This window comes from Carcharhinus amblyrhynchos, chromosome 14, assembly GCF_965287045.1.
Source record: "Carcharhinus amblyrhynchos chromosome 14, sCarAmb.v2.hapA, whole genome shotgun sequence".
Classification (NCBI taxonomy): domain Eukaryota; kingdom Metazoa; phylum Chordata; class Chondrichthyes; order Carcharhiniformes; family Carcharhinidae; genus Carcharhinus; species Carcharhinus amblyrhynchos.
The window spans coordinates 58,857,402-58,882,297 of record NC_137337.1 but is presented as its reverse complement, the minus strand read 5'-3'; the positions used below and the strand labels follow the sequence as shown (position 1 = coordinate 58,882,297).

The following is a 24,896-nucleotide window of genomic DNA, read 5'->3' as shown; positions in this document are numbered from 1 at the left end:
CTAATAGATCTCACCCACCCTGAAGCTGAAATCCATAGCTGAAAGACCTGCACTGGGTGGATAGGTGGGAGTCCATTATGCAAGGCTAGTGGAAGACAGTCTGCTAGTAAGATTATCTGATGCTGTTAAGTTTAGTATGGAGGCATGGCAGCATGGAGATAGGTAGATGAACGGCACATCTCTTCTGATGAGAACGATGCAGAGAAGGGCACTGAGGAGTACTTCCAGAAGGAAGCAGAGGAAAGCCATTGGTGGAAGGCTAGGGCCTGAATGAGGAGAGCTGAGAGCTTGAGATGCCAGGATAGCTTCTTTCTTCAATGATATCCAGGACTAGGGTGGTCACATCATGGGAAGTGGCGCTTTCTCACAATGTAGTGCCAGTGAAGCCATGGCTCTGGGATTGTTTCTGCCATGGGAAGATTGTCTATGGTCCATGCAATGCAGAAGGGTAATGATGACTTGCAGTGAGGACTCAGCATTGCTCCTCAATGATCTACTGCAAATGTCTGATTTCTGCCTAGCTAAGGCACCTTGTGAACTTCCACTGACCAGGATACTCTTAGGGTGATGATATGCAGACTGACCCTCTTTGCTGTTGCAATCACCTCCTTAGTTGCCAATGCAAACCAATGTCTGGAGCTCCTTGTTAGCAGGATGGTACTTGCATCATGGTCTCCTGTCAGTGTGAGTGGAAGCCAACCAATCTAACATCCTTGCAGATAAGAGATGGCGACAGCAGTGTTAGTGGGCCTACATGGCAAATGGCAGGGCTTGTAGCAATCAAATGAGAGCAGGGCAGCAGAAAGAGGGTGCAACAAGTGATTTTTAATACAAAATATAGGTGCTCACATACTAACACAAGTGCACAAGATGTAAAAATGCCTAAAATCACCTGTGCCCACACTGTGATATTATAATTTCTTTACCTTTCTAATCCTGACGCAACATTTTGCAGTTCCCCCAGGATCTACATCTTAAATGGAGGTGGCCTGCTATCTGCCACACTCTGCTGCCTGAGGTGATCTTGCTAGACATCCTCCAGAGGACCAGAACATGAGTGCCCAGCTTGCTTTTTGGCAAATGTGTGGTGGTGCCACCTTCCTAGGTCTGCAGGGCTGGAGCTGTGTTGATCACAGGAAGGGGGTTGGGGGGGGGGGGGGGGGGGGGGGTGGGGGGGGGGGGGGGGGGGGGGGAGAGAGAGTCAGATGGGCTGGACACCCCCTGGAATAAAAGGTCAGCTGGAATGAGGTCCAGAAGCCCAGCCATCTCTGGTACTGGCACTCATGGATGCCCACAAGTGTCTGCACCACAGCGTTCATGGTCTGAACTGTGGAGTGGACACCCCCACCATGGAGTGAATGCCCTGTACCAAAGTCTCCACCAGTGTTGGCCTGGTAGTATTGGAATGCTGGCACAATCTCCATGCACATAAAGCACGAAGACTCTTGCAATCCAAGAAGCTGACATTTCTTCCTAATGTCCTACCTTTGTAGCTCCAGCAGCTGAGGGATGACTGGGTCCAGGGGCATGTCATCTGACTGGGGGTCAGTGTCATAGAATCATACAGCCCTTATAGTGCAGGAAGCCACCAACCAGCCCATTGAGTTGGCACTGACTCTCCAAAAGAGCATCCCATCCAGGCCTACCCTTATGCTCTATCCCTATAACCCCATGCATTTATCAAGGCTAATCCACCTAATATTTGGAGCATAGGAGGATACCAGAGCACTGGTGGAAATCCTTGCAGACTTGGGGGAAAGAGTGCAAGCTCTACACTGTCTCCCAGGGCCGGAATTGAACCTGGGTTCCTTGATGATGTGAGGCAGCAGTGTTAACCATTGTGCCACCATGTCCTAGCCTCCAGTAGTCCTCTGAATAGCGGATCCCTGGAACGCTTTTGCCTCCGCCAGCTGTGGATCATCAGAAGTGATGCGCACACCAATGAGTGACCCAGGAGCCTACTAATTATTCCCACTAAGTTAAGAGGCTCGGCACTGGTGGAGGGTGCCTCTTCCAAGCAAGCATCCAAAAATCCATTTCAGAACTACTCTCCTTGGTGGTCTCCAGTGGATTACTGGAGCGTGGGCAAGGCTGCTCAACTGCTTTATCTGCACAAGGAGTGAGATGGGAATTAGTGCGGCAGGGGAATTAGGACAGAAAGGACGGAACTCAAGTGAGGCTGACAGGATAGATGAATGCATTATTTCTCACATTTTCCTCTTGCACACACCTCTCTCTCAGCATAATCCTGTTCCTTCCTGGCACGTTCTAGGGTTCTTTCCTTAAAACAGCAAGAGAATTTTCAGCTCAGGGTAACACCACAAGCCTGTGCACTCTCCTTTTTATTGTGAGTCAGCTTGTCCTGCAAGGAGACAAATGGGGACAGTACAAACAGGACAGGTGCCACACCAGATGGAAAAGATGCCTAGTATGCATGGTTGGTCAGTGACAGCAAGGACATGATGAGGAGAGACAAGGTGGTGTGAGCGAGGATGAGGGATGGGGCCCCATGTACTGGCAGTAAATGGGTTCCCAGTGGAAGAGTGACAGGTGCGTGAGTGGCGAGTGTTGAGAGATGGGAAGAGTGACTTAAACTGGCCGCAGGGAGGTAGAAACTCAGCTTCTTTCTGCACTGGATTCCCATCCTCTTTTACAATAAGCTTGTGCTTGCCAGCACTTCCATTGCCTCCATGTCAGTTGGTGAGCATGCTTATAGGTCTTCTGCTCAACTGCAAGTAAAGGAGGTTCCACTTCACCTTATCCAGCTTTCTAGTTCAGTGCTTCCTCCTAGGACCTGGTGCTGTTTTCCTTGCAGCCATCCTCTGACTGGACTTAGAGCAGGTGCTGGGAAGCATTTAAATGGAGTGCCACCCCAAATGAGAAGTTCATGAGTACATGGGATTTAATGGGATTGAGGATAATAGATAGGCCTGGCAGGTAGGGATATGATCAGCGCAACTTATGGGCCGAAGGGCCTGTTTGTGCTATAGTGTTCTATGTTCAATTGATACTAGGGCAAGCAAATCAAAGTAAAACTCAGGCAAAAAACATTTCTTTCCTAACTGTCTGAAAATATGCCAAGGTAAGTTGCCAATACTACCAATTGTGCTTCTCACCCAAAATGATACACAGCCCACCTTATGTAACAATGCACACAAACCTGTGACAATGAGCAGATTTTTAGTTGTTGATCTGGATGTGCCCTCTCTATTATCTGAATACTGTATTTCTACCCAAACGCTACATCATCTGTGTCAGATTCTGAGCTATCCCTTCTTCCTTGGGCTTCCACTCACCTTCTTCTACTCTACTCCCCATCTTCCACCTTTTGTATCACGATGATTATGCTTTTCTAACCACATGGATGGTGCTTTCCTAAACAAACTGCCTTTTTCACATCACTGCAACCAATCCACTTTTTGTTTCCACAACCTTTTCAGACTTGAGTGGCAGTGGCAAATGCTTGGCCTGGCTGCTGCATTCAACTGCAGAGCAGCATCAGCTCTGGAGTCCTCACATTTTCCTCATGCACCCACCCCATCTTCAGCAGTCCTGTTCCTCCCTGGAAAGCTCTGGGGTTCTCTCCTCAAACGATGAGCTCAAGTATAATTCCACGTGCCTGTACTCTCTCCTTTTATTGTGAGCCAGCTTGTCCTGCAAGGAGACAGAAACTGAGCTTGTGAAGGGACTGGTGAAGCTGAGATTGCTCTCCATAAAGCAAAGGTGATGCAGGGGGGATTTAATGCCTATTGAAAATGGTTTTGCACAGAGTAAATGTTTTGTAGATGCACCACAGAAAGCATCTATTCTTTAGCAAAACTGAATAAAAGGAAATGGGACTAATTAGATAGATCTTTAAAGGAGCAAGAACAAAGATGATGGGATAAAGGTCTTTCGTCTGTGCTGTACAATTCTATGAAGTTGTTCAACAAAATTTTTCTGTATCTATACTTCCACATTTGAAACCTATCAGACATCCAATCTTGGATGAGCTATAATTTCATCCCACTAAACGTTGGGAAGACTAAGCCATTGACTTTTGTCCCTCTCATACCCTAATTATAGATTCTATTGTCTCAAGGGACAGAAGTAGGCAAATTCAGCACTTTGAGCCTGCCCTGCCATTCAATCAGATCATGGCTGATTTCTCCCTGGTCTCAAATCCACCTCTCCATCTGTTCCCCATATCCTTTTATCCAGTTTTTTTTTATTGGAAATATATCTATCTCCCTCTTGAAACCATTCAACAATTCAGACTCCACCATGTTACAGGGCAGTGAGTTCCACAAATTGACTACCTTTTGCAAGAAGTATTCCCGCCTCATCACAGTTTTAAATCTACCGCCTCTCAACCTATACCTGCAACCTCTTGTTCTAGATTGCCCTGAAGAGGAAATGTTTGGTTCACATTTACTCTATCATTCCCTTTTAAAATTTTATATACCTTGATCAGATTCCTTCTCATCCTTCTAAACTCCAGCGAGTACAAGCCCAAAGGGTTTAATTTCTCCTCATACGTCAACCCTTTCACCCCCAGAATCAATCTGGTGAACCTCCTCTGAACTGCCTCCAACGCCACTATATCCTTCCTCAAATAAGGAGACCAAAACTGGACACAATACTCCAGATGTGATCTCACCAACACTCTATATAATTGCAACAGCACTTCTCTACATTTATACTCTAGTCCCTTTGCAATAAATGCCAATATCCCATTTGCCTTTTTTATTACATGTTTGCATCCTGCATACCAACTTTCTGCGATTAATGAACAAAGACATCCAGATCCATCTGACTGGTTGCATTATGAATCTGCTTTCCATTTAGATAATAATTTGCTTTTAATTTTTATGCCAAATGAATAACCTCATACTTACCCAGACTAAATTCCATCAGCCAAATTTTGGCCCATTCTCCCAGCCTTTATCCATCTGTAAAATCTTCATATCCTCTTCACTGTCTGTTTTCCCACTATTTTAGTATCATTTGCAAATTTTGCTATGTGACACTGTCCTGGTTTGCAAATCATTTATGTAGATTGTAAACAGTTGAGGTCCAAGGACTGACCTCTGCAGTACCCTGCTAGAGGTGCCAGTCAGCCAGAGAAGGACCCATATATCCCGACTCTCTGCTTTCTGTCAGTCAGCCGATCCTCAATCCAATCTAGTACTCTACTCCCAATCCTCTGCAATCTCACCTTCTGGATCAGACTTTCATGCGGCACCTTGTCAAATGTCTTTTGGAAATCTAGATATACCACATCCACAGGTTCCCCATTACCACCTTGCTGGTTATGTCCTCACAGAATTAAAGCAGTTGTCTCCTGAGTCATTGTCTCAGGTTGAAACAGATTCTTAGCACCCTTCTTCCTCATTTCACAAGTGGAAAAAGGTTTACGATCATTGAAACAAACATTACTCCGGGGTCTGAATTAATCAGCAATAACATCTGCTGTGATTATAATTTGAAAAGAAGTTCAACGCAATTACCAACACAAACGGTCTGATAGTGTGATTGATGGGGAGTGTGGAGGTACATGTTGGGGAGTGGGAGAATTGGCTACAACGCCAATTTCTTTCATTATTTGTTTCTAAAATGCAGTATGATCAGTGTTATTCCTCACATGATACACAGATTACAATAGCTTGTTCTAATTTACAACTCAAAACTGTTCAAAGACCATCATTCCAGTTCTGTGACATAAATCTCTACTTTTGTTAGAGGGGCAGGGAAAGATTGAGGAATAGATACACGGCAACAAATTGCTTCAAGTACATTGTTTTCCCCACTGTCCTCCTTCTATTACCCTGCATCATCCACAAAAATATAGATAATCAAGTACTGGCAACTAAAACATAACTTACATTTGGGGCTTTTGTTATAGTGATAGTAAGATTTTCAGGTCTGTTTTTGCGAGTGGTGACAGCCATTCCTTCCAGTTCTGCCCTTTTTTTGTCTTCTTCAATTTCCTGCAATAATCAAATACCACTTCCATTAGAAGTTAACAAGAGTCAGATTTCTTTGTGGCCCTACCAACACAGTGAAGGACAACTTGTTAAACCTCATGGAACGCACTGCTACTGATAAGGGTAGAAGTAAATGTAAGCTAATTTGAAAAATAAACAACAAACAGAAGTCTAAATTTTCTGTACCGCCCTAAAACAGTACAAGTTAATTTTAATACAGCATGTCTATCATAGTATCCCAAATAAATCTGGTAGCCGTATCTTGACAGCATACAATATACTTCAGTTTCAAAATAGATATAACATAGTTCAAACTAGCATAATTAACATTTGAAAAATGACAACCTGTTTACTTTTTGATTGTGCACTTCAATTTTCAAAATATAATTTTGTTTGTGGTGGACTTCATCCATCCAACCATAGGAGATCCAGGAGACAGGTTACAATAGTTTATTCATGATTCAAGCGTGGAGGGAACTACCCCAGAGGAACCTCTGTGAGAGCACTCTCCTGATACAGACTCACTGCTTTAAGACGACTCTGTATACAGCAATCACAGGGAGAGCACTCTAATACAACTCTCTGCTCCAAGTCAAGAAACAGGCTGCTTATCCAGTTAGTCAGTAAACAGCACATTGTTTAACTTCCAATGTTGGCTATGCACTAAAAGGGATGGTGGGAGAAATAGCAAAGGCACTAGTGGTAAATTACCAAAATTCATTGGACTCTGGGGTGGTTCCCACAGATTGAAAAACAGCAAATGTGACACCACAGTTTAAAAAAAGGTGGACAAAAGACAGGTAACTATAGGCTGGTTAGCTTAACTTATGTAGTAGGGAAAATGCTTGAATCTATAATCAAGAAAGAAATAGCGAGTCATCTGGATATAAATTGTCCCATTGGGAAGATGCAGCATGAGTTCATGAAGGGCAGGCCATGTTTGATTAATTTGGTAGAATTCTTTTGAGAACATTACATGTGCAGTAGACATTGGGGAACTTGTGGATGTGGTGTATCTGGATTTCTAGAAGGCATTTGACAAGACTGCTGCATAAGATACAGGTGCACAGTGATACGGGTAATGTATTAGCATGGATAGAGGATTGGTTAACTAACAGAAGTAAAGACTGGGGGTAAATTCGTAGATGACACTAAGATGGGTGGAAGAGCAGTGTGCAGAGGATGCTGAAAGTCTGCAAAGGGATACAGATAGTCTAAGTGAATGGGAGAGAGTCTAGCAGATGGAGTACAATTTTGGTAAACGTGAGGTCATCCATTTTCGTAGGAATAACAGCAAAATGGACTATTAAAACAATAGTAAAATATTCCTTGTGCAGGAATCTCAAGGAGTTGGTTTGCATGTGCAGTAGGTAATTAAGGCAGCAAATGGAATTTCGCCCTTTATTGCCAGGGGGATGGAGTTGAAAAACAGCAAGATTATGTTGCAGCTGTATAAGGTGCTGGTGAGGCCACACCTGGAGTACTGTGTAAAGTTTTGGTCTCCTTACTTGAGAAAGGATATATTGGTACTGGAGGGGATGCAGAGGAGATTCACTAGGTTGACTCTGGACTTGAGAGGGTTAGCTTATGAGGAGAGACTGAGGCTATACTCATTGGAATTCAGAAGAATGAGGAGAGATCTTATAGAAACATATAAGATTATGAAGGGAGTAGAGAAGATAGAAGCAAGGAAGTTGTTTCCATGGGCAGGTGAAACTAGAACTAGGGGGCATAAGCTCAAAGTAAAGGGAAGCAGATTTAGGACTGAGCTAAGGAGGAACTTCTTCACACAAAGGATTGTGAATCTGAGGAATTCCCTGCCCAGTGAAACAGTTAAGGCTACCTCATTGAATGTTTTTAAGACTAGGACAGATACATTTTTGAACAGTAAAGGAATTAAGGGTTATGGTGAGCAGGCAAGTGAATGAAGTTGAGTCCACAAAGAGATCAGCCATGATCTTATTGAATGGCGGAGGAGACTCGAGGGACCAGATGGCCTATTCCTGCTCCTAGTTCTTATGTTTTTATGTAGGTTTATTGTTAAACCTTCACCCAAAAGCTTGTCTGTAATTTCTAGCTAGAATCTGTGTTCTTCGAATAAGTAAACAATCTTGCTGACAGGTTCTGCTGATGTTAGCGACTTGAGGTAGGGCATTCAACTAGCATGCGATTTTGCTCTAATTCAGGGAGTTAGATCTATCCCCTTTTATTAAATCTCTTACAATCTCAACACATTCCACAATATGGTAGTAACCATCAATACTGCTGCCAAACCAAAGGAGAATAACTCAGGGTGCAATTGGAGGGAGGGAATGAAAGGCATGCACACACGGAAGGGAAAAAAGAGAATCAACATAGCAGCATTAAGTAAAATTAGCTTGAATACATACCTGATATCTTTTCATAAGTGCTTCATTTTTTTTCCGCAAAGCTTCTATCTTTTTATCTAGTTCTGCATCCTTCTCTTCCTTGGTCTTAAGTATTACGTCTACTGCTGCATCCTGGAAAAGAAGGATCAGTACCAAAGTTGGTTAATTCAGAGCAAAGATACAAAATATCAGAAAACATGATGAAAATTTTAAAAGTTATTTGGATAAATAGTTAAGGGAAAACTTGCAAGGCCATGAGGAATGAGCCATGAGCCATGAATGGCGGGGGGGGGGGGGGGGGGGGGGGTTTCTATTTCAGTCTGAAGCTCTTCCTAAGCTCCACACAATCCCTACAATTATTCCCCACCCCAGGGCTCTGTCCATCTAGCTCTTGTTCCCATGCCCGTCGCCAGTGCCTGCCAATGGCAATCTTCCCCATGACCCTCCCCCCTTTAACTTGCATCCAGCTCCAGTGTGTATGTTGTTGGAGGCTGGACATTCTCCCAGTGGCGGCTGCTGCTCCATGATGTTGTTGGAATTAAAGAGCTGCCAGTCATCCAACTGGCCAGCAGTTCAAGGAGACAGGATTTACTTCCTTGATGGGTCGAAGTTCCACCTCAAGGTAATTAATATACCAATGGGCATTAGGACAACTACTTAAGAAAGAAATCAGGAGGGCTAAAAGAAGACATGAGGTTGCTTTGGCAGTCAAGGTGAAGGATAATCCTAAGAGCATCCATAGGTATATTAAGAGCAAAAGGATAATAAGGGAAAAAATTGGTCCTCTTGAAGATCAGAGTGGTCGGCTATGTATGGAACCAAAAGAAATGGGGGAGATATTAAATGGGTTTTTTGCATCTGTATTTACTAAGAAAACTGGTATGGAGTCTATGGAAATAAGGCAAACAAGTAGGGAGGTCATAGAACCTATACAGATTAAAGGAGAGGAGGTGCTTGCTGTCTTGAGGCAAATCAGAATAGATAAATCCCCAGGACCGGGCAGGGTATTCCCTCAGACCTTGAAGGAGACTAGTGTTGAAATTGCAGGGGCCCTGGAAGATATATTTAAAATGTCAGTATCCATGGGTGAGATGCCAGATGATTGGAGGATAGCTCATGTTGTTCCATTGTTTAAAAAAGGCTCAAAAAGTAATCCAGGAAATTATAGGCCGGTAAGTTTGATATCAGTAGTAGGTAAATTATTGGAAGGAATACTAAGAGATAGGATCTACAAATATTTGGATGGACAGGGATTTATTAGGGAGAGTCAATATGGCTGTGTGTACGGTAGGTCATGTTTAACCAATCTATTTTTCAAGGAGGTTACTAGGAAAGTGGATGATGGGAAGGCAGTGGATGTTGTCCACATGGACTTCAGTAAGGTCTTTGACAAGGTCCCGCATGGGAGGTTAGTTAGGAAGGATCAGTCGCTAGGTATACACGGAGAGGTAATAAATTGGATTAGACATTGGCTCAATGGAAGGAGCCAAAGGGTGGTAGTGGGGGATTGCTTTTCTGAGTGGAGGCCTGTGACTATTGGTGTGCCACAGGGATCAGTGCTGGGTCTATTGTTGTTTGTCATGTATATCAATGATCTGGATGGTAATGTGGTAAATTGGATCAGCAAATTTGCTGATGATACAAAGATTGGAGGTGTAGTGGACAGTGAGAAAGGTTTTCAAAGCTTGCAGAGGGATATGGAGCAGCTAGAAAAATGGGCTAAAAAAAAAAGGCAGATGGAGTTTAATGCAGACAAGTGTGAGGTATTGCACTCTGGAAGGACAAACCAAGGTAGAACATACAAGGTAAATGGCAGGACAATGAAGAGTGGAAATACAGATACATAATTCCTTAAAAGTGGCATCACAGGTAGATAGGGTTGTAAAGATTGCTTTTGGTACATTGGTCTTTATAAATCAAAGTATTGAATATAAGAGTTGGAATGTTATGGTGAGGCTGTATCAGACATTGGTGAGGCCGAATTTAGAGTCTTGTGTACAGTTTTGCTCATCTAATTACAGGAAGGATGCTAATAAGGTTGAAAGAGTGCAGAGAAGGTTTACAAGGATGTTGCCGGGACTTGAGAAACTGAGTCACAGAGAAAGGTTGAATAGGTTAGGACTTTATTCCCTGGAGCATAGAAGAATGAGGGGAGATTTGAGAGGTGTATAAAATTATGATGGGTATAGATAGAGTGAATACAAACAGGCTTTTTCTACTGAGGCTAGGGGAGAAAAAAACTAGAGGACATGGGTTAAGGGTGAAGGGGAAAAAGTTTAAAGGGAATATTAGAGGGGGGAGGCTTCTTCACACAGAGTGGTGGGAGTGTTGAATGAGCTGCCAGATGAAGTGATGAATGCGGGCTCACTTTTAACATTATAGAAAAACTTGGACAAGTACATGGATGAGAGGGGTGTGGAGGGATATGGTCCAGGTGCAGGTCAGTGGGACTAGGCAGAAAAATGGTTCGGCACAGCCAAGAAGGACCAAAAAGCCTGTTTCTGTGCTGTAATGTTTTATGGTTCTTGTACTGACATGAAAAATCTGAACAACGATTATGGCAGTAGAAAGAAAATATCTGCATGAGCATAACATTATACATAGATCGCTTCATAAAATAAGTGGGTACCATTGTAGAGATCGGAAAGTTCAAGAAAGGGCAGAATGGTGGGTTTAGGCCTGTCCAAAGTACTGCCCGCAGGCCAGATATGGCCCGCAAAGCCCCTCAAGACCTGTCAACCAGTTGAGTTTCAATGCAATATTTTGCTTGGAGCAGGCTGTTTCGCTTCCACGATTGCTGCTGATTGGTGGGGCAGTAAATCAAATGGAAGCTGGTGGGCAAGAGAAACTAGAGCCCGGGGAGGCAAACTATGTCAGGGCTGGAGTCTAGGTGGGCGCACATGTGTCTGAGTGGCCACGTGATGGGTTGTGTGGCCAAGTAACAGCCTGAATGGAAATCTGCCTCATGCCCAATTGCAGTTCTCACTTTCCATCGCATATCAACACATATGCACATCTCCACATACTCCTACCCACATACACTGATCCTCCAACATGCTGGTCATTTTTAAAAAACTCAAACTCATATTTAGCTCTGCAAATATTTTCTCAATTGCTTAAATCTCTTTGAAAGCCAATACTGAATCTGCTCCCACATCACTCAGAGTAATCATTGTGTAAAAGTGTTTTATCATGTCGGTGTTACTTCTTATGCCAATTGACTAAACTCAGTGAACTCTTGTTCTCAACCCTTCTGTCAATTTTTGCGAGTGAGAACAACCCAAGTTCAACGATCTATCCATGTAACTTAAATGCCTCAGCCCTGGAAACATTCTTACAAAATCTTTTTTGCACCCTCTCACTTCCTGAAGTGAAGTGCAGTGCCCAAAATGGGACACAATATTCCATGCAAGGTTAACTGCATGGTTTATAAAGGTTCAGCATTACTTTCTTGCTTTGGTATTGATGTCTCACTTTATAAAGCCCAGAATACCATACGTCTTTTTAACCACTTTCATAATCTGCTCTGTCACTTTCAATGAATTGTGCACACATGCCCTTAGTTCCACTTTAAAACCGTACCCTTTATTTTTTGTTTTCTTTCCTTTTGCTTAATAGCAAAATATATCATTTCACATTTCTCTGCATCAAATTTCATCTCTATCCTGTGTACCCATTCAACCAGTCCATGTCTTTTGAAATCTATTACTATCCTCAGTTCACAGTACTTTCATGTTTTGTGTCATCTGCAAATTTTGAAATTGAGCCCTCTATACCCAAGTCCAGTTCACAGCAGAGTTTCTAATAACAATCTCTAGAACATGCCGCTGTATACCTTCCTCCAGTCGAACCAGTTGAGTTTCAGTGCAATATTCTGCTTGGAGCAGGCTGTTTCGCTTCCATGTTTGCTGCTGATTGGTGGGGCAGCAAATCAAATGGAAGCTGGTGGGCAAGAGAAACTAGAGCCCGGGGAGGCAAACTACGTCAGGGCTGGAGTCTAGGTCAAAAATACAACTGTTCACAATTACACCATGTCCTGTCACCTTGCATCCATGCAACCACGGTGTCTTTTACTCCAAGGGCTTCAACATTGCTGGCAAGCTAATACGTGGCAGTTTTAACCAACACCTTATGGAAATCCATGTACACCCATATCAATCGCTTTGCCCTCATAAACCAAACTTATCTCACATGACACTACTACTGTGCCTTTAAGAAATGTATTTTTTAAATCATGTTCTCTGCAGTCTGTAAGCAGTTTATTTTTTTCCCCATTGTTGCTGACCTGTCTGTTTAGATGTCCTTTTGTTGCTGCCTAGATGGTTTAAATGTGGTTTTGTCTGTTTTAATTTTGGCCGAACGCAATGTCTTCGAGTTTACGACCCTTTTGAATTGTTAGGGGAAAGAATGATTGACAGGTCAAGAGACAAGAGTTCTTTTACTTTCAGTTTTTGGCTGCTGTTTTAATTAGATGGTGTGTAGACTCCTGGCTGAAGACAGCGTATGTGTCTCTCACCGTCTTATTACAAATTCTGCTATGTTACAAGCAGTTTTTCTTGCCTTCCCGGTTTTCTGGCTAAAAGCTAGAGGCCAACAAAGGCTTTATCTCTACCTGGAGGTCTGCTGGAAGTTACAAGCTGGGAAATCAGAGTTTCAATTCTATCTAAAAGACCAATTCACAGCAGAAATTACTGAGCTGCAAAACCACGTGAGCATTTTTATTTTCTGTGCTAAACCTGAAGCAGGTGTATATTTATAAGGAGGTTTATTGTATTGGAACAGAGCATTTAGTTGTGAAGGTTTGTACAATAACATTTTTTTCTTGTTTGTAATTGTAAAAGTTATTGGTAATTTTCTATGTGTTAACTGTATTTCTAAGTGAACTTTATTTAATAAAAGTTCCCTAGTGAGTCATTTAAATCATACCAAAAGTGAAACATCTCATGCTTATCCTAGCCAAATTCAAAGTACAAAACTTACGGTCTAGACTGTCTTCATAAAATACCTTGGAATTTCTAACCAAAATTGTAACACCTCAAAGAATGCAACAAAGTCCCTAAAACAGGATTTACCCTTAACAAATCCATCCTGATTTTCCTTAATTAACCAACATCGAAAGACTGTTAATTTTGTCCCCATCGTTATTATCTCTAAAAGCTCATCGGTGAAACCTGGCAGGGGTGCACTTCTCGTCCTTTTGGCTAAGTTCAAAGCAAAGGTCAGATGCAACACCCTTCGTCAGCTTGGATTTAGTCTGTCTTTCTTGCGGGGACTCTAAATTTGATTAATTTGAATTGGTTTTTGGAACAAGCAATTAAATGGATTAAGGGCGCACCTGGTCCACTTGCGCATTGGTTTTGTAACTAAGAATGGAGTAAAAGTTTTAACAATGTCACCTACCATTGGAGTTAAAATGTTTAGCCCATGGTTACTGGGTTCAATCTTGTACTTTTTTGAACAATTCTACAGTCTAGGCAAGAATTTTAACTCAGGTGGCAGACAGGGCTTTAAACTAAATAGTGGGGGTGAGGAATCAAGAGGAAAGTTGTGATAAGTCAGAGAGAGCAAGGCAACAATAAGGGCAATTGAATCAGTGTGGCAAGTTGGCACTGTGTATAAACTTAAGAGTGCACAAATAAGGCTACAGCGTGCAAAAATAAGGCCAAATTTAAAAGGCATTCTGAATGCTCACAGAATTCGGTATTGCCTAACTACCCTTACAATGGCTATCCTGACTGCAGGGTGACCAAGACTGAATGTTCCAGGGTATTCAACATTCAGGAAGTACAGGCAAAGCTGTTATTAATGACGATATAGTTGGGGTTATAGATAATGTGCAATGAAAAAGGGCAAGCTAACAATGTGACGAGGGAAAGCGACGAGATTACGATAGAATTTTAGAAGTTTGCAAGAAATGTGGCTCAATCCTAAACTAGGGTTTTAAATCTAAACAAAGAAAACGAAGAAGATACAAGTGGCAAATTTATTGCAATAGATTGGGAAACTACATTAAACATAGACAGATGACTGCAATTTAAAATAATTAATGCATAGTTCAGAACAAATTTACATTTCATTAAGGCACAAAATCCACAGCAAAGTGACCCAACAACAGTTAATAAGTTAAGGATTGTATTAGATCAAAGGAAAAGGCTTATAAAGTTGTCAAAAAAGTATCAAGCCTGAGGATTGGGAACATGTTAGATTTCAGCACAAAAGAACAAGAACCTGATAATGAAAAAGAAAACATAAAAACTGACTTGTCCTTTGTCCTTTTACATAACTGCAGTTATGTAAAAGGACAAATAGGATCATTTACAAAGTCAGGAGAATTTATAATGGGCAATAAAGAAACATTAGAGAAACTAAATCATTACTTTTGAGTCTCTCTTCACAAAAGAAAATACAGAAACCTTCCTGAAATACTCCAGAGCCAAAGGGAGACTGGCCAAGGTTGGGGACATAAGATGCATGCAGTGAAAGAAAATCATATTAGTAAGTAAAAGAGAAATTAATGGGACTAAAAATTGATAAATCCTCTGGAGAATCTCAGCAAGTCTGGCAGCATCTGTAAGGAGAGAAAAGAGCCGCTATTTCGAATCCAGGCGACCCCTTGTCAAAGCCTCTTCTTACCACCCTTTTACCATTTACCTTCATTATGGAAGATTTTTGAATTCCTTTTATGATAACTGTCAGTCCCTTCCCATTCTTTGTCTTCTGGACTCAAAACATCAGCTCTTTTCTCTCCTTTCAGATGCTGCCAGACCTGCTGAGATTTTCCACCATTTTCTTTTGTTTCAGATTCCAGCATCTGCAGCAATTTGCTTTTAAATTATGATAAATCCCCTGGGCCTAACGATCTAAATCCCAGAATGTTGAAAAGGGTGGCTATGGAGATAGTGGATGCATCATCTTCTGAAATATTCAGTTATTAAGATGTATGGATTTCATCATAGGTTATCAAGGGATATGGGACTGAAGCAAAAAAAAGCATCAAGGTAAAAGATCAGCCATGATCTAGTTGAATGGTGGAGCAGGCTTGAGGAGCTCAATGGCCCACTGCTGTCACTATGCTAGTCCTCTATTACCTCTGTAGCTGAGGAGGATTGAAGGATTGTAGCCAGCACCTCCCCCATTTTCACCTTTATTTCCCTCAGAATCCTTAAATGTATTCCATCAGTCCCGATTACATAACCACTAAGCATAGCTAGCTTAATATCACCTACATCATATCTCAAAGTACTTACTTAGCACCTCGGTCACACACACTGCCTCCATGCATCAATCCCCTTTTTTGGTCCCTAATTATCCCATCCCTCTTCTTATGATCTTCCTTACGGAAGACTTTTGGATTCCTTTTATGTTAACTGCAAGTCCTTTCCCATTCTGTCTTTTGGTTCTCTTTTCTTTTTTCATTTTTCCTCTGAAATTATACATTCAGCCTGATTCTCATTTGAATTATCATATGCACTCTTTTTCTACTTCATCTCACTCTCTTTCATGATTGTCATGATCACTAAAAACTTTTAAAAATAACTTTGAACTTAGTCATTGAAAAAAAACAAGATTTCAAGTTAAGATTTTTACTGTAACTAATTAAAATCAACATTAAATATTATTTTTACAAGCAACATATGCTTTAAAATACAAAAAATAACTTTCTCCATTTAAATGCTCACATATCAGAAAATCACATACCATGGTTGAACTTAAGGTACATTCAGTGGACTTCAATTTAAAAGAAACAGTCAATCAAAAGTGATTCTTAGCTCTTGCAGGCTTGGTTACTTTCTTTTCCCAGTCAGGCACATCATAATACCAGAACTGATTTTCATAACAATGTCCAAATTGGAGATTCTTCCCTTTAATTTCCAGTCTGTTTCAAATCCCTTCAATTGGAGTTTCTTCAACCTGAGCATGACCTTCTGCCAGCAATCTCTGAAGTGAAAAACTGAACCAGCAGTTCTTCTGCTTGCCTTTATCTTTCTACTCTTTCTTAGATTCTTTCAGCCTGACCTTGTCGGAAGTTCAGTCATATTTTTAAGAAAATCTGTAAACTAATCTTAAAATGGATTCCTATAAACTCTTCCCCTCTCAAAGCTCAGCTCTATGCTGACATGAAACACACAGAGTAGGCTCAACAGGCTGCATGATTTACTCCTGCTTCTATTTCTTGTGGTTTTGTTGAGGTGCATCCTGACTAGCTTGTACAAATGTCTCCTCTCTCAGATTCAGTTCCAACGTCTGAGAAATCCTGCTTCATCTCCGCAGAATTCATTTGCTGTAACCTCCTTTTCCATATTTACTAAAACATGGTATCAGGAATAATCTGGAGAAAGCTGAGGTCCTGCTTGCTAGACTTTTCAAATACCAAAAGTCTGCCTGTAAACTCTAATCCCATTCTCCTTATGCCATTGGTATGTGGATATTCAAATTTGATGTAACGTAAAAATATAATAATTCAGTGGCACAACATTTCATCCAGATTAATCCGGAAAGAGTTACTTTGTAACTCCAACTGGAGGCACTGCTCAAAATGCAAGTTCTTACTACAAACTGAAAAGAAATCTAAAGACATTTTCAACTCCCTTCTGGTACTTGCAATATCCAATGACAATCAAGCGCCACTATATATGCTGAGACAAAATTTCAAATGTTAGAAATTGCATCTGTGTGAGGGCCCTGTATTTATCTGTAAGCTTTACACTACCAAACACCAACATATGAGCATGGTCTTAGATTTTGATACAAAGAGCTACATACAAACACACTTGATATTTTGATTGTTATTCAAAGCAGAAACGTCCAACTGTGCTTTGCAGTATAAGTGAAACACTCAATAGAACTTTGAAGATTTTAGCAATTTGAAAGCAAATGAGGATATATCTCATGAAGAACCGGGATCGCAAGAATTAGCTATGTTGTACTCCATCTTCCTTTTCATTCCCCACCCAACCCCTTCACCCCTCCACCATCCACCCCGCCGCTAACCCCACTTTCTCCTCTTCATACTCCTCAGTTTCTTGCCTGAAAGATGATAATGGCCAGATTTGTGGTGATATGTTGCACGCTACCCAATTTTGATACCATTCAGCTGAGCACCAGAGAGCTCTCCCAAAGCAATCCAGGCAGTTAAGGACTTGCTTGAGAATGCCAGCAGTGGTCTTCTTTGTGACAGCAGCCAGGATAACAGGCATTTACCTGCACAATGCATAGTTGCTCACTGAGAGACTAGAATCCCTTTCATCTCAGAAGAATGCCAAAATCAGAGAAATGAGATAGAGGATCTGGTGAATTGGTGCGGCAACAATAATCTCTCCCTCAATATCAACAAAGGAAGGAAATTGTCAGCGACTTCAGGAAGCATAAAGGAGAATATGCCACTGTCTACAACAACAGGGACAAAGTAGAAAGGGTCAAGAGCTTCAAGTTTTTAGAAATCCAGATCACCAAAAACCTGTCGTAGTCCTCCATGCCGACACTATAGTTAAGAAAGCTCACCAATGTCTCTACTTTCTCAGAAGACTAAGGAAGTTTGGCACGACAGTTACAACTTTCACCGTTTACAGATGCACCACAGAAAACATTCTTTCTGGTTATATAACAGCTTGGTATGGCTTCTGCTCTGCCCAAGACCACAAGGAACTACAAAAAATCGTGAACGTGACCCAATCCATTACGCAAACCAGCCTCCCATCCATTGACTCTGTCTACACTTCCCGCTGCCTCGGCAAAGCAGCCAGCATAAGTAAGGACCCCATGCACCTTGGATATGCTCTCTTCCACCTTCGGGAAAAAGATACAAATATCTGAGGTCACATACCAACCCCCTGCTGCTGTCAGACTTTTGAATGGACTTACTTGCATTAACTTGATCTTTCTCTATACCCTAGCTTTGACTGTAACATTACATTTTGCACTCTCTCGTTTCCTTCTCTATGAATGGTATGTTTTGTCTGTATAGCGCGCATGAAACAGTACCTTTCGCTGTATGTTAATACATGTGACAATAATAAATGAAATAAAGTTTATATGAGTAACATGCAATGCGTTGCAGTCAATAACTGTCTCCTTAGGCTAGGAGGAAGCCTCCAAACCTTGTAAAACCTTTTGCCTTCTATCCACTTCTGACAAAAGGAACTAAGGTGAATGTGCTTCCTTTGGTCTTGGTACAGACAGCTTCAGTGACATCTCTTTTAAAAGTGCAAACCACAAGATGTGGTTCATAACTCCAGCAGAAGGTTAAAGGAGCCAGATACATGAAAATTAAAAGCCAATATCACTTTGATGGACACAACCAATGCCATTCTATCCAATTTTAAGACTGCAGTTGCGGAAGCTGTAGTTGGTAGATTTCACTCACAACGTCTTTTGTTAAGCAAAGAAACAAAGTATAGAGCTGGGGAGGACGAGGACGACCACTGTTTGCCTGACCTGCTAAATACTTCCAGCATTTTTTGTTTTTATTTCAGATTTCCAGTTTCTGTGGTATTTTGTTTCTTTTGGCATAAAAAGTAAACTATCAAGCTTGCGTGGCCTGATGGGATTAAAGGTGGATACATCTCCAGGCCTGATAATCTTCACCCGGAGCACTTAAGGAAGTGGCCCTGGAAATACAAGATTCATTTCCAAATTGTAGATCCATTTAATTTTCCAAAATTCTTTGGATGCTGGACTGGTTCCTATAGATAAGAGGGTAGCTAATGTAAACTCACTATTCAAAAAGGGAGGTAGAGAGAAAACAGGAAACTACAGACCAATGAGCCTAACGTCGGCACTGAAGAAGTTACGAGAGACCATCATCAAGGATTTCATAACTCACCATTTGGAAAGCAGTGGTATAATCAAAGTCAGCATGGATTTACAAAGGGGAAACCATCTTGACAAATCTATTGGTATTCTTTGAGGATGTAACTAGTAAAACTGATCGAGGAGAACTGGTGGATGTGGTTTATTGAGACTTTCAGAACACTTTTGACAAGATCGCACACAGCAGACTAGTATAGAAATCATAGAAACCCTACAGTACAGAAAGAGGCCATTCAGCCCATCGAGTCTGCACTGACCACAATCCCACCCAGGCCCTACCCCACATCCCTACATATTTTACCCACTAATCCCTCTAACCTATGCATCTCAGGACACTAAGGGGCAATCTAGCATGACCAATGACCCTAACCTGCACATCTTTGGACTGTGAGAGGAAACCAGAGCACCTGAAGAAAACCAACGCAGATACAAAGAGAACGTGCAAGCTCCACACAGACAGTGTCCCAAGCCAGGAATTGAACCCAGGTCCCTGAAGCTGTCAAGCAGCAGTGCTAACCACTGTGCTACCGTGCCGCTCTTTAACTATGTAAAGTTAAAGTGCACAGGATTGCAGACAGTGTCTTAATGTGGATAGAAAGCTTGTTAGCAAATAGGAAGCGAAGAGTTAGCATAAATGATCTTTTTCCCAATTGGCAGGCAGTGACTATTGGGGTACCACAGGGATCCATGCTAGTACCACAACTGTTCATATTATATATTAATGATTTGAAAGGAACTAAATATATTATCTCTGAGTTTGCAAATGGTACAGACTGGGGTGGGAGGTAAGCAATGAGGAAGATGCAGAGATGCTTCAGCGTGTTTTGGACAGGCTAAGTGGGCATAGGCATGGCATATGCAGTGTAATGTGAATAAATATGGGGTTATCCGCTTTGATAGTAGTAATAGGAAGGCAGATTATTATTTGAAAGGATATAAATTGAGAGAACTGCTTACTCAATGAGATTTTTGTGCTGTGCACCAGTCGCTGAAAGTAAACAGTCAGTAAAGGTAGCACATAGCGAGAGGATTTGAGTATAGGAATAGGGATGTTTTACTACAATTAGTACAAGGGTGTTGGTGAGGCCATACCTGGAGTAGTGTGTGCGATTTTGGTGTCCTTGCTAAACAGGGAGTGCAGCAAAGATTTACCAGACTGATTCCTGGGATGGCAGGTCTATCATATGAGGAAAGACTAAGTCAGTTTGAATTATACTCATTGGAGTTTAAAAGAGTGAGTGGGCATCCCACAGAAACTTACGAAGTTGTAACAGAGTTAGATTGGGCAGATTCAGAAAAAATGCCTCCCCAATGTTAGGAGAGATCAAAACAAAGTTTGAGGATAAGGGGCAAGTCTTTTAGGACTGAGGTGAGGAGAAATTTCTTCACCCAGAGAGTAGAATCTGTGGAATGCGATATCACAGAAACTAGTTGAGGCCAAAACATTGTATGATTTCAAGAAGAAATTAGATATAGCTCTTGGGGCTAAAGGGATCAAAGGATATGAGGGAAAGAGGGATCAGGATATTGAATTTGATCATCAGCCACAATCAAAATGAATGGCAGAGCTGGCTTAGACGGCTGAATAACCTACTCCTGCTTCTACTTTATGTTTTTATGTTTCTATGATTCACGTTTCAAACACAATCTCAAAATCACAGTACCAGCAATAAATTTCCATTTAGATCAGCGTGAGTAATAACCAATTACAGCCATCCTTGCACAACAAGATTCTTAAACTTCCTCAGTTTCTTTGAAGGAAGTACTGTTTTAAAAAAGTTGAACAGTTTGCCACCAAACTATATAGGGTCCCTAAAATATTCAGGCCATGGAAAAAGGCACAAAAACTTTGGTGTTGGAATCAACAGAATATAGTTACGATGTCAGATTTGGTAAAGCTAAATGTATAGACACTGAAAACAAAAACATAGGTGGAAGCATCTCAAAAGTTGAATGAAATAGCTGTACAGAGCAATCACTGAAAACGATTGACATGGGTTAGCGAGTGCATAATGAAAAGTTGATCCAAAATGTCAACGACACCTAAGAAAATTAAATACTTGGAAGAGTTTGAGCAAGGGGCAGTGAAATTGATATAATTAATTTCTAACAAGGAGTTAGCATCCACAAAGGTCAAGTGGTGTCATTCTATTCTGAATGTTTAATATAGTTCCCTTTCAACTGAAGAAACGTGACGGAGTCCAGCATCAATTATAAAACTGCAACTCAAAACATTTAGGAATTCCCATATCCATGTATCAAATTCATCCAGCTCATCAATTATCTACGTTTAAACAGAGCCAGCAAGGCAAATGGTTTGATGCAGGATGAAATTCACACAAGAACCCAGGGTTCAAAAAGGGTTTTGACTTCACCTATTAAGCTAAAATAACTGAGATAACAGTACAATGACTCATTTACAAAGTTAAAGACCATGGATACAGAAGGCAACGAGTATTATAGACTACAGCATTCTGATCTTTCTGACTTAATCATAGAATTTACAGCACGGAGACAGGCCCTTTGACACATTTTGGTCCATGCTGACCAAAAAGTTCATCTAAGCTAACCCAATTTGTCTGCATTTGGCCCATATCCCTCTAAAGCTTTCTTATCTGTGTACCTGTCGAAATGCCTTTTAAATATTGTCAATGTCCCTGCCTCAACCATTTCCTCTAGCAACTCATTCCACATACATACCACCCTCTGTATAAAAAGATTGCTCCTCAGGTTTCCATTAATTCCTTCCCTTCTTAATTTAAACCTATGCCCTCTCGTTCTCTATTCCCCAACCCTGGGAAAAGACTGAGTGCATTCACCCTATTCATGCCTCTCATGATTTTATACCTCTATAAGATCACCCCTCAGTCTCCTACTCTCCGAAAGAAAAAAGTCCCAGTCAGTCCAATCTCTCCCTTTAACTCAGTTTCTTGAGTCCTGGCAATAACCTTGTAAATCTCTTCTGCATTCTCTCTAGTTTAATAACATCTTTACTATAGTAAGGCAACTGCAATACACCAAGTGCAACCTCACCAATGTCCCATACAACTGCAACATAACTTCATAACTTCTATACTCAATGCCCTGCCTGATGAAGTACTTCTCAAAATTGCTTATAACAATTTGCATTTATTCTACATTAAAATGCAAAAATCCAAAGCACTTCAGAAGTATAGCCAGATAAAAACGTATGTCAAAACAGGAAGAAATACAATTGAACAAAAACTAAGGTTTGGGTTTTATGGAGGGCATTGAGATATGGAAAGTTTAAATTCCAGGTTACACCAAGGCATATTACAAAACTAAAAAAAAACCAAGAAAGACTTACCGAAGGTGCTGATTATCAGTAAGATTACAGGTATCAAATGCGCCATCTGCAGGTGCCTGCCAATACTGAAATTGCTAAAGGTACTCTACCACTATCACTCTACATTTGAGAGTGGAGTTCCTGAAGGGTGGATACAGTTGCCCCAAATCAGAGCAAAAAAGATCAAACAAATCCACATTACAAAATTGCAGTAAGTGCCAATTCCAACATTTAACCATAATCCAGCTCAAATGAAGATCAACCACCCAAGATGGGCACAAAAAACATATGCATGACTACATAAATTCTGAATTGCCAAATACTCTGGTCTGTGCAAGGAATTGCAAAATAATGGATCAGAATGTCAAATAATACTGGCATCAGATATGCTTCTGATGATCACCAGTCTTTGTAAAAGCTCACATGCATTTTGCATGATTTTCCATTCAAAGACAAAGTGCCTTAAATACTGATCAAACATTGTACACAATACTAACGCAGATAAAAAAAAATTTTCACATATCCTATGTGGAAAAGACAGCAAAAGGTCAACAAGGTGAAAGAACAGAGGGACGTCATCTACAGCAAAAACAAAAGGATAGATTGCCAGTGACATTCCAAGCAGAGTGCTTTGGTTGGGGGAAGACATTGGTCCAGTAGGAAGGAAAAACAAAGGTTAGAAAGAAAGCAAGAGAGGAAGAAAAGCAGAGAACAAGCAAAAAAAAATGCAAGAGAACTGGCAAGAATGGTAGGATGACAGCAGAAAAAGCAAAAAAAAACCAAGAAAGCAAGTGAACACAATGACAAAGAAAGGCAGAGAAAGACAGGGAAAGGACCGAGACAGGAGGAAGAAGAAAGGAAGCGATACAGAATGTCAAGAAGATTTTTTTAAAAAACAAGTGGCTTTAATGGTCTAGAGCGAAATTCTTCTAGATTTTTTAAACTGGTCAAACCTTTTAAAGCCAGGATCTGATAAGAATACAATGTATTCAGATTCAATTGACAGTACTCAAAAGTGTGTGTGGCTGGAAATAATTATTTTCATACAATGCACAAAATATCTGCTTCAAGTTAGAATAAACTGAATTTTACTAATTTCTAGATACAATCCCATTTGATGTCAACTCACTGCAATTCCTGGTCCTTTAATACATTCACTGTGGCTATTCACAATAGGTCTGACGCATGTAGCAGCAATCGTCAGAACAACAATGTATAGAAAGGGAATTAGATAGCCGTGCTCAGTAATAGAAGTGATAAATCTTTAAACAATAATTAGGCATAGAGTGAAAAGAATTAAAGGCTTCCACGTGTGCTTGAAGCAGATATGAAGATTCCCCTCCCCCGGAAACTAGCTCAATTTACCAGTACTTCATTCGCAGATGACAAAAGAAATAAAGCAAGTGTGCTGTGCTGTGCTGCAATTCAAAGTAGGGAGCAATGACAGTATGATATCATAAAATATTGTGGTGGTACAAACAAAAAAACAATGGTTTGCAAAGATATTTTAAGAATTAAATGACAAAGTGGCATACTGATAAAGCTTTTTATGCCAATAACACTCTGTCAGCCAGTGGAGTGCTACATGCCAATACCTTTAATGCACTCAACATGGCAGGACAAACACACAGTCATAACTGTTCCGACTATGCCCTAATCTGGGAACAAGAAGCCTTTCTTAATGTGTCATACTTTAGTTGCTGACTTAAGTAACCACAACACCACACATCCATCCCCACCCCACCCCTAAGGGAGAGTTTGAAACACCATGTAAAACTATACATATACATACACGCAGTGTAGATTATACCCAACATTCAATGCTTGACTCCTGACAATGTTTCCACAGCTGTAAGCAGAGCTCAGCTGATCAACCAGCCTGTAAATGGCTGGCACTATCTTCCATTTAACAAGCCATTTTTAGCTCATACAGATTTACATTTGACTCAACAATCTGCTGGACACAACAGAACTTATTTTGTTACTCACAGCTACCATGAAGGCCACCCCAGTCTTTTATAATGTAAAACAAAACACTCACAGTTTTGTGCATTTTGAATATTAGCAATCCTGGGCTGCTTCCAAACAGCTTCTAGAGGCATCAGTCAGTGTCCCAGTAGTAACTGCATGGTGATCGTGATCATGCTTTGATTACAAAAGCCTGCAGGCTTCAAGCCAAGTGCCTAGGCAGCTTGACAAATGCATCCACAGCTCTGCACAGGGTATTCTATCCTGCCACTCCTATATGCAGGATTACTGTTAAAAGTCGCATATCCATGGATGCAGTTTAATAGACAATATCCCTATTTTGGAGACCAAAGGAATTATAAATTCTAGGAATTAAACCTACTCTTCAGATTTCCCTCTTATTTGGAAAGCTCCACATATTTTGAATACAAGATGATGTCTGGTGCATTGCACACAGCAACCACTATTTGCAGACAC

At 41.0% G+C, this 24,896-nt stretch overlaps 1 protein-coding gene across 2 annotated transcripts in view; it reads right to left on the bottom strand.

Annotated features, from left to right (window-relative positions):
- The window catches only part of LOC145352708 (uncharacterized), a 233,939-nt gene extending 209,379 nt beyond the window's left edge, over positions 1–24,560 (bottom strand). For both annotated transcript variants that reach the window (XM_080202953.1, XM_080202954.1), the window contains exons 1-3: positions 24,493–24,560; positions 8,357–8,467; positions 5,865–5,969 (exon numbers count right to left, since the gene is read on the bottom strand). In XM_080202953.1, coding sequence (XP_080059079.1) covers positions 5,865–5,969; positions 8,357–8,467; positions 24,493–24,504 — 228 coding nt within the window. In that variant the 5' untranslated portion in view covers positions 24,505–24,560. The remainder of the gene's footprint in view (positions 1–5,864; positions 5,970–8,356; positions 8,468–24,492) is intronic.
- Between the last annotated feature and the right edge of the window lie 336 nt (positions 24,561–24,896).